This window comes from Notamacropus eugenii, chromosome 1 (genome assembly GCF_028372415.1).
Source record: "Notamacropus eugenii isolate mMacEug1 chromosome 1, mMacEug1.pri_v2, whole genome shotgun sequence".
NCBI lineage: Eukaryota > Metazoa > Chordata > Mammalia > Diprotodontia > Macropodidae > Notamacropus > Notamacropus eugenii.
Window position 1 is genome coordinate 498,969,803 of NC_092872.1, and position 14,216 is coordinate 498,984,018.

The 14,216-nt window shown below is 40.0% G+C and overlaps 1 protein-coding gene across 1 annotated transcript in view; it reads right to left on the reverse strand.

The window, feature by feature from the left end:
* SLC17A9 (solute carrier family 17 member 9) overlaps nucleotides 1–13,909 on the reverse strand; it is a 32,144-nt gene extending 18,235 nt beyond the window's left edge. The window contains exons 1-3 of the mRNA XM_072633332.1: nucleotides 13,622–13,909; nucleotides 4,634–4,831; nucleotides 3,336–3,475 (exon numbers count right to left, since the gene is read on the reverse strand). Coding sequence (XP_072489433.1) covers nucleotides 3,336–3,475; nucleotides 4,634–4,831; nucleotides 13,622–13,779 — 496 coding nt within the window. The 5' untranslated portion in view covers nucleotides 13,780–13,909. The remainder of the gene's footprint in view (nucleotides 1–3,335; nucleotides 3,476–4,633; nucleotides 4,832–13,621) is intronic.
* Nucleotides 13,910–14,216: the final 307 nt, after the last annotated feature.

Below are 14,216 nucleotides of genomic sequence, written 5' to 3' on the forward strand. Positions count from 1 at the left end.
ACCAGGAAGAACAAAAACCGAGAAAGAAAACTACAGACCGGTTTCCTTGAAGAGAATTGATACCAAAATTTTAAACAAAATACTGCAAAGAGATTACAGCAACATATCCCAAAGGCCATACAGTGCAACCACCTAAGATTTATACCAGGAATGCAGGGCTGGTTCAGTGTTGGGAAAACTATCAGCATAACTGATCACATCAATAACATCAGCAAGGACTATCTGCAATGAGGATAAGCTAATCAGGGGTGAAGCACAGGTGCCCACATCACCACTAGAAATGCTCACGATAGCAATAAGAGAAGAAAAGGAAATTGAAGGAATTAAAATAGACAACAAGGAAGCAATACTATCACTCTGCAGACGATATGATGGAATGCTTAGAGAATCCTAGAGAACCAACTAAAAGAACTAATGGAAATAATTAACAACTTTAGAAAAGTTGCAGGATATAAAATAAACCCATATAAACCATCCGCATTTCTATGTATTGTCCACAAAGTGCAGCAGGAAGAGATAGAAAAAGAAATTCTATCTAAAGTAACTGCAGACAATATAAAATATTGGCAGTCTATCTGCCAAAACAAACCCAAGAGCTATAGGAACAGAATTTCAAAACACTTCTCACACAAATAAAGCCAAAACTAACCAATTGGAAAAATGTTAATTGCTCATGGATAGGATGGGCCAGTCCAATAAAAAATGACAAATCTACCTAAATTAAGTTACTTATTCAGTACCATACCAATCAAACTACCAAGAAATTATTTTATACAGCCAGAAAAAATAACAACATTCATCTGGAAGAACCAAGAGTCAAGAATATCAAGGGAATCAGTGGGGAAAAAATGTGAGTGATAGTAGCCTAGTGTACCAGACCTTAAAATGCATTACAAAGGGCAGTAATCACCAAAAACAACCTGGTGCTGGCTGAGAAAGAGTGGTGGATCAGTGACATGGAGGAGCTGCACAGTACACAATGGTAAATGACCATAATAATGCAGTGTTTGATAAAGCCAAAGATCTAAGCTTTTTGGACAAGAACTTGCTATTTAACAAAAACTGCCAGGAAAACTGGAAAGCAGTTTGACAGAAACTAAGTATAGACCAACATCTCACACTGTATACCAAGATAAGGTCAAAATGGGTACATGATTTAGACATATAGGGGGAAATCACAAGCAAATTAGGGGAGCATAGAATAGTTTACCTTTTAGACCTACAGATAAGGAAAGAATTTGTAACCAAAAAAAGATAGAGAGCATTACAGGATGTAAAATGATAATTTTGATTACATTAAATTCAAATGTTTTTGCACAAACAAATCAATGCAGACAAGATAAGAAGGAAAGCAAAAAGCTGGAAGGAAAGTTTTATAACAAGTTCCTCTAGTAAAGGCCTCATTTCCTCATTTCCTCATTTCCTAACTATATAGAGAACTGAGTCAAATTTATGAGTACAAGTCATTCCCAATTGATAAATTACCAAATTTAGACCAAGAAATTAAAGCTATCTATAGTCATTTTGAAAAATGCTCTGTCACTCTTGATTAGAGAAATGCAAATTAAAACAACTCAGATACCACCTCACACCTATCAAACTAGTTAATATGATAGAAAAGGAAAATGACAAATGTTCACGGGGATGTGCAAAAATTGGGATATTATTGCACTACTGGTGGAGTTGTAAACTGACCCAACCATTCAGGAGAGCAATTTGGAACTATGCCCAAAGCACTAGAAAATTGTGCATACCCTGTGACCCAGCTATACCATTACTAGGTCTGTATCCCAAAAAGATTTTTTAAAAAAGGAAAAGGATCTATATGTACAAAAATATTTATAGAAGCTCTTTTTGTGGTGACAAAGAATTAGAAATTGAAGGGATATCCATCAATTGTGGAACACTGAATGAGTTGTGACTATGACTATGATTGTGATAGAGTATTATTGTGCTATAAGAAGTGATGAACAGGATGCTTTCAGAAAAACCAAGGAATGCTTACATGCAAAGTGAGGTGGGCAGAAGCAGGAGAATATGATACAGTAACAGCAATATTGCATGAAGATCAGCTGTGAAGGACTTATCTATTCTTAGCAATACAACAATCTAAGATAATTCCAAAAGACTTGTGATGAAAAATGTTATCCATTTCCAGAAAAAGAACTGATGGTGTCTGAATGCAGATCAAAGCATACTTTTTTTGCTTTATTTTTCTTAGGGGCTTTTTGGGGGGTGGCAGAGTCTGTGTTTTCTTTCATAGTATGGTTAATATGGAAATATATTTTCCATGACTGCACATGTATAACCTACGTCAAAGCATTTGCCTTCTCAATGAGGGATAAAGAGAGAAAAGAAGAGAGAGAATTTGGAATTCAAAATTTTTAAAAACCAATGTTAAAAACTTTTTACATATAATTGGAAAATAAAAGGTTTTTTTTAAATAATAATATTTCTTCTATTTGGACAGCACTTCCTAATTTTCAAAGCAATTCCTATGTATTTTCTCACTTGCTTACCAATAGTACACATCCATTTCCCATTTGTGCCCAGCAGTACAGAGTGTAATACAAAAGCATAGACAGACAGGTGTGATATAGTCACCTACATGCATACTCTTCGTCTGAGTTTGTTAGGGGTGTAAGCTCAGTTTCATGAGGACAGTCTCGGGCAGGTAAAGGTGAGGACTTCTAAACCTCAGAGTTCTCATGAGGCCCCCCAGGGAACAGCTGGGAATTGAGGCGTGAAACACGGGCTATCTCGTGCATTTCCACCTCTTCTCAGTGGGAAACTTGCTGGGGAAAGCATCCCACCCTTGAGATTGGCCCGTGGTCTGAGCACACCTGTTGTTGACTAGCTAGGGGCTGAGAGCACACACGGTATTCACATGCAAACTATGCGGCGGGAGAGAGAGCTTAAGTAGGGTCAGGAAAGCCTGAAGGCTTCTTCTGGATGCAGAGTCCCTTCTGGGGGCTCTTCTTGCTGAGGGGCCCTTAGAGGGAAGAGGGTCCCTCCCCTCTTCCACTCCCATCCTCTTGCTGTATGATCCTTGCCCCTTGGGAGGAGGAGGATTCCTCTCTCCTGAGGAAGAATTCAGCCTGCACATGTAACCAAGACCCTGAATAAAGTCTAACCCTTGTTCGACTCTGGAAAGTCTCTTCTCTCAATACGTTTATCCGGTTGGCCACCGAAGACCAGTGAAAAGGTAAGACTCGGGTAGTCCATCGGCCTCTAGGCCGAACATGAGTTTTGCCTGATCTGCTTAATAAAGCAATTTATTAAGGAGACAAAAAAAAATTCAACAAATAAAGAGCAGCTGCCTCTTAGAGACTCACCTTGAAATAACCCCATGAGTATTCGAGAAAAAGTCATAAAGACCAAGTGAGCACCGCTGATGTGGGACAGCAATGGGGTAACGGCCGTGATGAAACCCCAGGCTGAGGCTGAGATCAGGATGACCTTGTCTCCTCCAATCCTGGAAGAGAGAGGAGTTGGAATTTACATGGGAGGAGAAAGGGGGGGGGCACAGTCAAAAGAAGAGGAAGAAATGGAGGGAGCCTACTCTCTCACTCTCTCCTTCCTTCTCTCTCTCCCACTCCCTTTTTCTCCTTCCTGTCTCCTTTACTCTCTTGCTTCTCTTTCTGGTGTCCATCTTTCTGTCCATCTCTGTCTCTGTCTCCCTCTTCCTCCCTTTTCTCCCCTCCCTCTCTTCTACTTTCTTCCCATCCTCTCTCTTTTCACTTTTGTCTCTCCCTCTTCCCTTCTCCCTCTCTTTTTCTCTCTCCTTCCTCATTCTTTCTTGTTTTTCTCTTTCTGACTCTTCCTCTCTCTCTCCCTCCCTCCCTCTCTCCCTCATCTTTCTCCCCTTTCCCGTCTCCCTCTCGCCTCTTCCCTCCTTCTGCCCTGTGCTGCCCATGGCTGAAATGACACATAGGAGGAAATGTGAGATATGCTGGGAAACCTCAGATGAAGGGAGGCCATCTGAAGAAAAAACAGCCAAGACAATAATGTACAACATTAATACAATAGTATAAGTAATAATGACATTAAAAAGCATTTGCAATCTGATGAATTGTGATTCTTTCATTCCTAGAGAAGTGTTAAGGAAAAGCAGCTCCCTTCGGTTGGTTCCTCATCTTTTGCTCAGTCAATACCTCTAAACGTCTAAACAAACCAAGTCAATCAGGAAATAAGAGAGCCTACAACTTTTCTGCCCTTTTTTATGTATTTGGGTCACTTCAAGTATCTTTCTCCAACAAGATCTAAGAAACAATCTTTGGCCCTTTATAATTGCTCTAAATTATGAGGATAGCCACTCTAATATGTTTTTATCTGAAACCCTTTCTCTGATGTTACAGTTTAAAAGGAAAATGACTACTTTTCTGTTAAAAAAAAAACAAAACTTCCCGTCAAAACTTCTTTTCCTGTCCTGTTACATGCTTATGTTCCCTAACCCTTTTTCCCACCTCGATAAACATTAACCCAACTAAGGTAAAGTTCCAGATGTCCTCATTGCCTAAAACATGTGGGGAAAATGGGGGTTGGGGGTGTGTGTGTGAGAGAGAAACAGAATGAGATTAAGTCATCTGGTGCCAAGCAATGGAACATCCAAAATGGGAAAAAGTGAACTCACTGATCCCCAAGGTGGCCTCCCATTATCTGAGTTAGGCAGTAACCCCAGAAGAAGCTACTTAGCAGGATACCGGACTGCTTCTTGTTCCAGCCAAAATCTTCATTCATGGAGACAGCACAGATGGGCATGGTAACCCGGGCACAGTAAAGGAGACATGTCCCCAACAATAACATCACAGTCCAAACCTGGCTTTCAGGCCTAGGAGAAGCACCAAGAAAGTTGAGTCAGATTATTAGGAGACCTCACCCCATTAAAAACAACTTGAATTGTTTTCTCTTTCACAAAGTAAGACATAAAAGATTAAAATCACCTGATTTTTTTCTTTAAAATAATTAATGGGGAAAAAAACCAAGAATCATCTTTTTGGCACATAAGAAGAAGAAAAAGTATATCTTCTGGAATTGCCTATTAGTTTATGTTGTTTCACAGGTTCTATTGACAGATTCAGTTTCCTAAAACGTGAGCTGTAAGCTTTATCATCAATCACAAGCAGATCAGGCAAATACTAAAAGTGAGGGTAAATAGTTAATGGTCTATAAGCAAATTATTAAACACACCATCTAAAGAAACTCTTTGAGAAAAGGAAAATTCCAGATTTACGCGTTTGTTAGGTCAAGAATGCATCACAAATCAAATAAACATTATTTCTGGAACAACCACTCATTGGATCTTCCTCCTTACTGTTGAAAATCCAGAGTTTGCTATGCTTAATTTCCATTTTAAGGAAGGTGACAGAAGCCAGAAAAAAAAACATAAAATTCTGGAAATGCATAAAGTAAAAAAACAAGAGAATATATCTATGAAAAGAAACCTTAAGGCCTTAAGGCTACCACTAGTGGTTCCTAGTGGGGAGGGAGCAGGGGGGGAAAGATTCATTGCTTATGGAAAAAGGGAAATTGTTCAAGATTACAAAGGTTAGTCATATGAAACTCATATGATCCTTGAGGAATCAGAAGGGAATTCATAATAACCTAAAGGAACTTTTGGTGGGAAAGAAGATGAATGGTCTCTGACAGAGAAAGGAGAGACGACACCATAACTACTAAATTCTCAACTATCACCACGGTGGAAAGAGAATTGAAATAGAAGTTAGGGTACCTGACTTTGATACTAACTTACTACATTATATATTACATCAAATAATTGCTGTCTCAATTTATTTAACAATACAACGATGATAATGCTGCCTGCCCTGCCTTAATTTTCCCAGGGGTTTTGTGAAGATTAGATATAATCATAAGACCACAGAATTCAAAGCTGAAAGGGACCTAAGCAGCTAGAAAGGCAGCAGCACATAGTGGATAGATAAAGGTACTGGACTTGAGAGGCAGGAAGACCATGTCCATTGTCAGCCACTCTGATCTCTAAACCTGAAAAGCTAAGGAAATCGGGACATCTTGTTGGCTCTGTTTCATCTCTGCATTGTAATGCCAACACCCAACTAGAGTTGGGGATAGAAAAGGATACTTAGAAAAATGTTTGCTAAATTAATATTTAATTTGGAAAAAATTGACTCTTAGTCATACCTAACATTGTCATAGGTTACACAGTTAGATATTTGCTTAAGGAAGATCACATTGCCAGCCTGGTAGAAAATGAACTGGACTGGGGACAAACTTGTGGCAAGCAGACCCAGCAGCAGACCAGTACAACAGACCATGCATGAGGTGACAAGACCTGTACCAGGGTGGTAGCAGCGTATGTGAGCAAAGTTACAGAGGTAAAGCTGACAGGCCTTGGAAACAGATTGAATGTAGGGGGTGAGAGTGAGTAGACTATGACACCTGCATTTCAAGCTTAGATGACTAAGACAATGGGAGTGGACATGTAGCAGGTCAGTTTGGAAGGGGGTATGTTTGGGGGAGAAAGACAATGAATTCAGTTTTTGGATAAGTTGAGTTTCAGATATCTACAAGACATCCAGTTTGAGATATCTAATAGATAGTAGGAGACTGCAAACTCAGGGTTAGCAGAGAGGTTGAGGATGGCTAAATAGACTTAAGAATCATCAGCATTCTTACTAGCTGTGTGACCTTGGGGAAGTCACTTAACCCCAATTAACTTGCCTTCTCCCCTCCAAAAAAAAAAATCGTCAGCATAAAGAATTATGTGAACTGACACAAAGTGAAGTGAGACAAGAGAGGTAACTGAGTACAATGTTGTAATAATGATCAATTGTGAAAGACTTGGCTACTCTGATTAGTACAATGGTCCAAGACAATTCCAAAGGACTTATAATGAAAAAAAAACTGCTATCCACCTCCAGAGAGAGACCTGAATGCAAACAGAAATATAATTTTCTCACTTTGTTTCCCTTGTTTTAAAAAAAAAATCTTCCAAATTTCTTTATTTCTGTTGAGGGGACTACCATCTTTCTGGTGACACAAGTTTTCAAACTAAGAGCCATCTTCAGCTCGTCACTATCTCTTAACCCCACATATTCAATCAGCTGCCAAGTACTGTTGATTCTACCTCCACAGTATCTCTTGTATCCATAACCTTCCCTCTATTCACATGCAGTTCAAGTCATCAACTCTTGGTTGGATTGCTACAAAAAAACCTCTTCCTTGGTCTTCTTGCTTCAAGCCTCTTCCCACTCCAATTGCTCCTTCACATAGCTAAAACTGGTATTCCTAAAGTACAAGTCTGACCATAACACTTTCCTGTTCAATAAATTCCAATAGCATCTTGTTACCTCTAGAATAAAATACAAACTACTCTGATGACCCTTAAAGTTTTTTACTTCTTGGCTCCCATTCATTTTCCCAGCCTTATCAACCTTCTTGCTCTTTCTCATATGTGACATTTCATCTTCCATTTCAATGCCTTTGCAAAGACTCAGCCACATCCTTACCTAGAACTCTTAGAATCCCTAGCTGCCTTCAAAGCTCAGCTCAGAGCTATGCAGCCTCTCCTGATTCCTACTACTGTTGCTAGCAGTTACCATTAAAAAAAAATCATAACCTTTATTTACTTTGCACATATATGGGTATGTGTGTATATATGTATATTTATATAGTGCAAACTTATAAATGTACATGTTGTCTCCCTTGATAGAATTAAGTTTATTGATGGCATCGCATCCTCTCATAGCACAGGACTTCAGTGTATAGCAGATACTTAACAAGTGCTTGCTGAGTGATTATGTTACACATACAGGGTGGGGTTTTTTTTTGTTTGTTTGTTTTGTTACAAAATAACAGGCACCTAAGCTTTTAGACCACGTGGTACTTTCTCAGAGGTCCCCGATCTTCTAAAAGAGTCTCTGCCAAGTATTTGTCAAGCTATCCCTTTACATAAGTGGATGAGAACTTTCACATAACTGCTACAGAGTCTCCACAGCTCCCCTCTTACATCGCTCTTACCCTCCTTCCTGCTGTGTCCAGTTCCAAGTCCAGCTAGTCTGACTAAAACATTTCAGCTCTTTACCAAATGCATTCCACTGTGAGCACTAGGTAAATATCTAGATATGAAATGACACACTCAGGATTGTTAGGTTAAAAAAAAAAAAAGCTAGCCAGTTGGACACAAACCCTATGTGTCTGTGTAAGGTAGCAGAATATTTCCAGTCCATCAAGTCTGGCTGGGAATTAAGTTTACATGTACATTGTACACTTGCTTCCATCTACAAAATGCCCCGCATTGTGTGAGGTCCTGTTCAGAGGTGACAGAACACCTCTTTCATTAGGTTTTTATCTGAGCTAAGTAGGATTTGGTTCAAATGAAGGCACTCTGTTTAAAATTATTATTTGCCGCATAGGCAAATACTCCACAGGTTAGAAATACTATATGCTCAATGAAGAAAGGCACATATTTCTGGAACTAGATACTGTCATAGGATTTAAACACATAAAGAAAGCAGATGACACAAATTATAGGCTGGCATCAGCTGTGAAGGGAAGTCAGTCTGGGATAAGGGTTTGTTTCTACTCTAAATCACCCCATCCTCCTATAATTTTAAGCCTAGAAATTACCCTGTTAGAGACACACTTGACTCACAAAATGGTATCAAGGAAAATTTATTAAAATGGGGTTCAGAGGATGGAAGGCCTTCTACATTCATTTCTTTGAATGAACAGGTGGTCTCCAGCATGGCTACCACAGACTACAACAAAGTCAAAATAAGGCAGGCTTCTTACAGAATTCCCAACTTTGAATCTCAAGGCCACTGTTGTCCCCTGGCCATGTGACTTCATGTTCTCCTCTCTGATAGGCTTTCCCTCAAACAGCTCATAAGGCCTGAGAAACAGTTTCTGATCTTTTACCTGACCATCCTAGGTCATGTGACTCTCTGAAAACAGAACTTCTTGTTTCCCAAACCCTGATAATAACAAAATAATAAAAGTATAGATAGATGAATAGAAAGAGGGAGGAAAGGAAGGAAGGAAGGAAGGAAGGAAGGAAGGAAGGAAGGAAGGAAAGAAGGAAGGAAGGGAAAAAGGAACAAAAACATCCTCCATTTAAAAGGGAAAAAAAAAACCTTTTCAACTTCGTGGCTCTGCGATGAATTGATCACACCTATGCTACAGATTCAAAAACCATGCCAGAGTATTGGCCTTCAACATATGTAATATAGGCACTCCGGAAAGGTCAATGAGAAAAAAAATGTGAAAAAGTAGATGTTTAGCTACCTATGGCAGAGTGGAAAGAGTACTGGATTTGAAATCAAAGGAAAAGTGTTCAAATTCTGGCTCTGTTTCTTATCTACCTTGGTGACCTTGGGCAAATCACTTTACTCTCTAGGCCTTTGTTTCCTCATGGATAAAATAAGGAGATTGGACTAGATGACCTCTGAGATTCCTTTCAGTTCTAAATATTTGGGTGAGAAGTCAGATTGGCTCATCACAAAGGCTCAGAGAGTCTACCTCAAGGCCAGGAAGAATATTGGAAAATGAATTAGATTGAGAATGAGGAGATCTGTGACTAGCTCTGTGACTTTGAGAAAGCTGTTTAACATCTTTGGGCCTCAGTTTCCTAATTTGTGAAATATGCTAATTGGACTGATATCTAACGTTCTTTTCATCTCTGAAATCCAATAATATGTATAAGATAAATGACATTACAAAATCAGTCTCTTCAGAGGTGCTTTTAAGTATAAAGCCACAAGGATGAAAAAAGGGAAACCAATTTGGAATTCTTTTTGGAAAATCATCAAGAAAGATGAGAAAAGTAGATCTGATGGGGTATAGGCCCCAAGAGCCCCCTTGAACTCTCCTTGAATCTTCCCACTTGATCTGGCTTTTCATACCTAAATCTGCTGCCCTTAATCTAGCCTACCCCTCCATTGTCTGTTACCTTCAGATTGCCTCCAGCTACCTTCCACCATAGATCCTATCAAAACCCCATTCTCTTGGTTCCCAGAGTTTGACCTCTAGTCATCCCATTCCCATCAAGATCCTCCTTAGACTCCTCCTCAAGACCTTTCCTATACCCCTCCTCCAGTCACCCCAGACTACTTGACTACCCTTAGATTCCTTCCACAGTTCTGCATATGAGATCCATCTCGCCTCCATGAAGAGGCTCAGATTTAACCTAGCTCAAATTCAATCTGGCCCACTTGTCAATACAGGCATTACAAATGCTAAGATTCTTTAAGAGTCTGGTCAATATGGCGGATCTTTGATAAACTTTGCTTTTTTTTGGCTGAAAGAAGATATGAGTCGAATTCATTTGGGCAAAACCCAGCATGTCGGTATTTTGGGGTTCTAAGCACTTCAAAACCTCAACAGATCCACGGAACACATTGCACTAGAATAGTCCAATATTGTGCAGAATTCAGAGTTCCATTTCTTAAACAGGGTGAGTAGTTCAATTCCAAACTCAAACCAAACAAAAAGAGCAGAAAGCATATAATCTCTATCTTCCATTCCCAAAGTTAACTGAGAGGCTAGAGAAGAAAGTTAAGAAGAAAGAGGTAGAATGTAGATGACTATTAACACTGACTGGACCTTTTCTCCATTTACAGGTTTTCCTCAGTGGTCTACCTGCTCCCATTTTCTCCCACAATGAGGGACCATCTTCCACATAGCTGTGAAAATAACATTCTTTTTTTAAAATTTAATTAATTTGTTTTCAGTTTTCAACAATCATTTCCATAAATTTTAAATTTTCTCCCCTTTCCTCTCCCCTCTCTCCCCCAAGATGGCATGCAATCTTATATGGGTTCTATGCATCCATTTTTATTAAACACATTTTCACATTAGTCATCTTGCATAGAAGAATTAAAACAAATGGGAGAAACCATGAGAAAAACCAAAACTAAACAAAATATAACAAAAGAGAAAATAGTCTGCTTCATTCTGCCTTCTGACTCTACAGTTCTTTCTCTGGATGTGGATGAAATTTTGTATCAAGAGTCCTTTGGAGATGTTTTAGGTCCTTGCATTGCTGTGAAGGGTTAAGTGTATCAGAAACAGTCCTTGTACCCTGGCTCTTACTGTGTATAATGTTCTCCTAGTTCTGTTCATAAAAATAACATTCTTAAAAACAGATGTGATTGTTATTCCTCTATTCAAAAAAAATGAAATAGTGGCTCCCTATTACCTATATGATTACAATATAAACACTTTAGCCTAGCATTCGAGTTTCTCCACCATGTGGCTCCAACCTGTCCAGCTTCTTATTATTTCCTCATCAGGTGCTTATTCCTATTAAACTTGACTATTCCCTAACCATTCCACTGTCAGTTTCCATGAATTCGCCCAAGTTATTTTGCAATCCTGGAAAGTACTCTCTCTTCATGCAAGAGATACTGTGGTAGCAGAATTTACAATACTTAGCAGCTTACTGGATGTGTGGCGTGAGACAGGAGTCAAGGGTGACTCTTTACCTTGCTGCTTTTTAAAAAACAAATATTTATAAGTTACTAAATAATCTTAAAGACAAGACAGAATAGAATTTAGTATTTCGTTGACACTTTGTGTGTGAAACACCCAGGATCTATAAAACGAACAATTTGCAGGAATTATCACAAAGAGTTGTAAACTGTCACATAGCACTGCTTCAGCAACGGAGATAATTCATGCTCCACCTTGAGATCCTTACAATGGTGAAACAAAAGTGGTCAAAGAGAAGAAATGAAGACAGTGGGTCACCTCCCCAGAATCTGAACCATGCCTCAAAGTACAACTCTACTGCCTTTAATTGGTCACTGGAAGAGAAAAGTCAGCCTCAATTATGATGCATAACTAGCAGCTGCCTCTTCATTCTTCAAGTGTCACTCTTTTCCCTCCCAAAATACCTTCATTGCTCTTTCATAATTCACTCTGTACTTTACTCATCTATGCTTTGTCACCTGTTTTGACATTTTAATTTGAAGACTTTTCTTTAATTGATTTCCTCCTCTTAATTTCTGTATCAGTCCTCTAGAACCATTTCTACCACAATCCCTATGTCGTTTCCTCTAATCTTCATCAACATCCTAATTAAAATGTGAATGTTGCAGTTATTTTTCCTTTACATCTAACTCAATTTTCTAAAACTCATTTCTGTGAGTCTTGGGTTTGTTTAGAGTGTGTGTGTGGGTGCATACACATGCGTGTGTGCATGCATGCACACACGTGTTTTGGGAGGGATGATGTGTAACTCATTTTAAAAACCCATTTTATACAGCTTCTCTTCATTCAGTGTCTGATGTGTAGCAGGCACTTAAAAATGCTTGAACTGGATTGAATTGGTTCTTTTTACTATATAAAGTCTTCATTTTACTGACACAGAGAAGTTTAACAACTTTCTGTGGTTGTGGCTAGATCAGCTCAATTCCCAAGATCTGTCTTGGAACCTAAGTGTCTCTTCATAAAGAAAGTAAGTATTTGGAGGGTGGCAGGATGCTGAGGGCTCTTTAGTGGAATTCAACACCAAACACTTCATCTAGAATTCACAGACTCTAAAAGAGCCAGAAGAGACCCTTAGAGATCAATACCCCTCATTTTACAGATGAAGAGTCTAAGGTAAAGGAAGGAAAAATAATTAGGTCAAGGTCCCACAGTAAATTACAAACACTAGGTTTGAATACAAGTTAATCCACTATTCCTTTTCAGTAACTTTCTGTAATTTAACTTTTTAGTCTTATCTCAAAACTTAGCGCTTTGTAAAATTAGAATGACACATATAATATTTATTTCTCAGGACTGTAAGAATCTAATGAGATAATAATGTGAAAAGGACTTAGCAAATCTTAAAGGTTATTCTTTCACTCACATGATTCTAAACACCAAGAGTACATAGTGTTTTATCTATACCAGCAAAGCCCCTTTCCACACTAAGTATTAAGAACTGTTTTTGAAAAGTGTGTACATATTTGCGTATATAAATGCATATATGTTAATGTGTGTATAGTACCTACACAATACATGTATGCATATACATCTCTCTATATATGATGTGTGTGTATTATATATAGAATTCAAGGCAAGTCATTCTCCAGAAATGTCTTTCTCCCCACCCCTTCTATTTACCCATCTTTCAGAGGTCTGGGGTTCCAGGTTTGAGTTTAGTAATTTTGCCACCTTCCATTTTCTGCTATCTGCCTATCCCAAAAAGAGTGTATCCAACCCCCTGGGTCATCTTGGAATAAAGGCCAGTTTGAGGAGCTGTCTGCATATGAATCTGGTGGGAGAGTAATTTTTACAGGGTGAAAACAAACAAAATTCTCTACAAAATAAAGTTAAAGGCATTACTTCTTCCCCAAAGTAAATAATATCCCTAGATCTCAAACCTGCAGCTTCGCTACTATTTACATATTAATACCCTACCCTCTCCGAACGCACACAGACACACAGCGCACACACACACAGCACACACACACACACACACACACAGACACACACAGACACACAGACACACAGACACAGACACAGACACACACACACACACACACACACACACACTCTCTCTCTCTCTCTCTCTCTCTCTCTCTCTCTCTCTCTCTCTCTCTCTCTCTCTCTCTCTCTCTCTCTCTCTCTGCAGGCACTCGCTGGTTCTCCCTACCTGGACCAGTAAGCCTCTGCGCTTACGTCCTTCTTTATCCTTTCAGGACAAGGTACTTTGGACCCTAGCGGCGGCTGCAGCAACAACTGATGCTGGTGCTGATGGTGACAGTGGTGATGGACCGGTGCGGCCCCCAGTTTGCAATATTCCGAGGCCATAGTCCCGTGGGGAAAAGCGACAGAAGCTCCTCTAGGGATCTGCTCGAATGACTCGGGGGCGTTTTCCCATGACAGCAAAACCGTACGCTGGCAAAGCCAGTCCAGGGAGCGTCCCGGCCAGTCTGCCCAGCACTAGTGTCTCTCCCGGGAGCCTGAGGTGAGGGAAAGGGGTGGGGGGAAGAGGAGAGGTTGGGGGCGGGCCGGTCAGTGCCCGGAGGGGCCAGCCTAGGACCAGCTCGGCCACCGAACCGTCCCGTCCGCCTTCTGACACTCCCCCAGAATCTCGCGGGTCCCGTCCGCAAAGCGAACCGGACTCCAGGCGAGCGCCGCGTCAAGTCCACGTGTCAGTCAGAGCCGCTCTTCCTGTCCGGGCGTTTCCAGGACGTTTCTCCCCCCGAACTGCCACCGCTGCAGAGCCCGGCTGGGCGGGGCTCCCT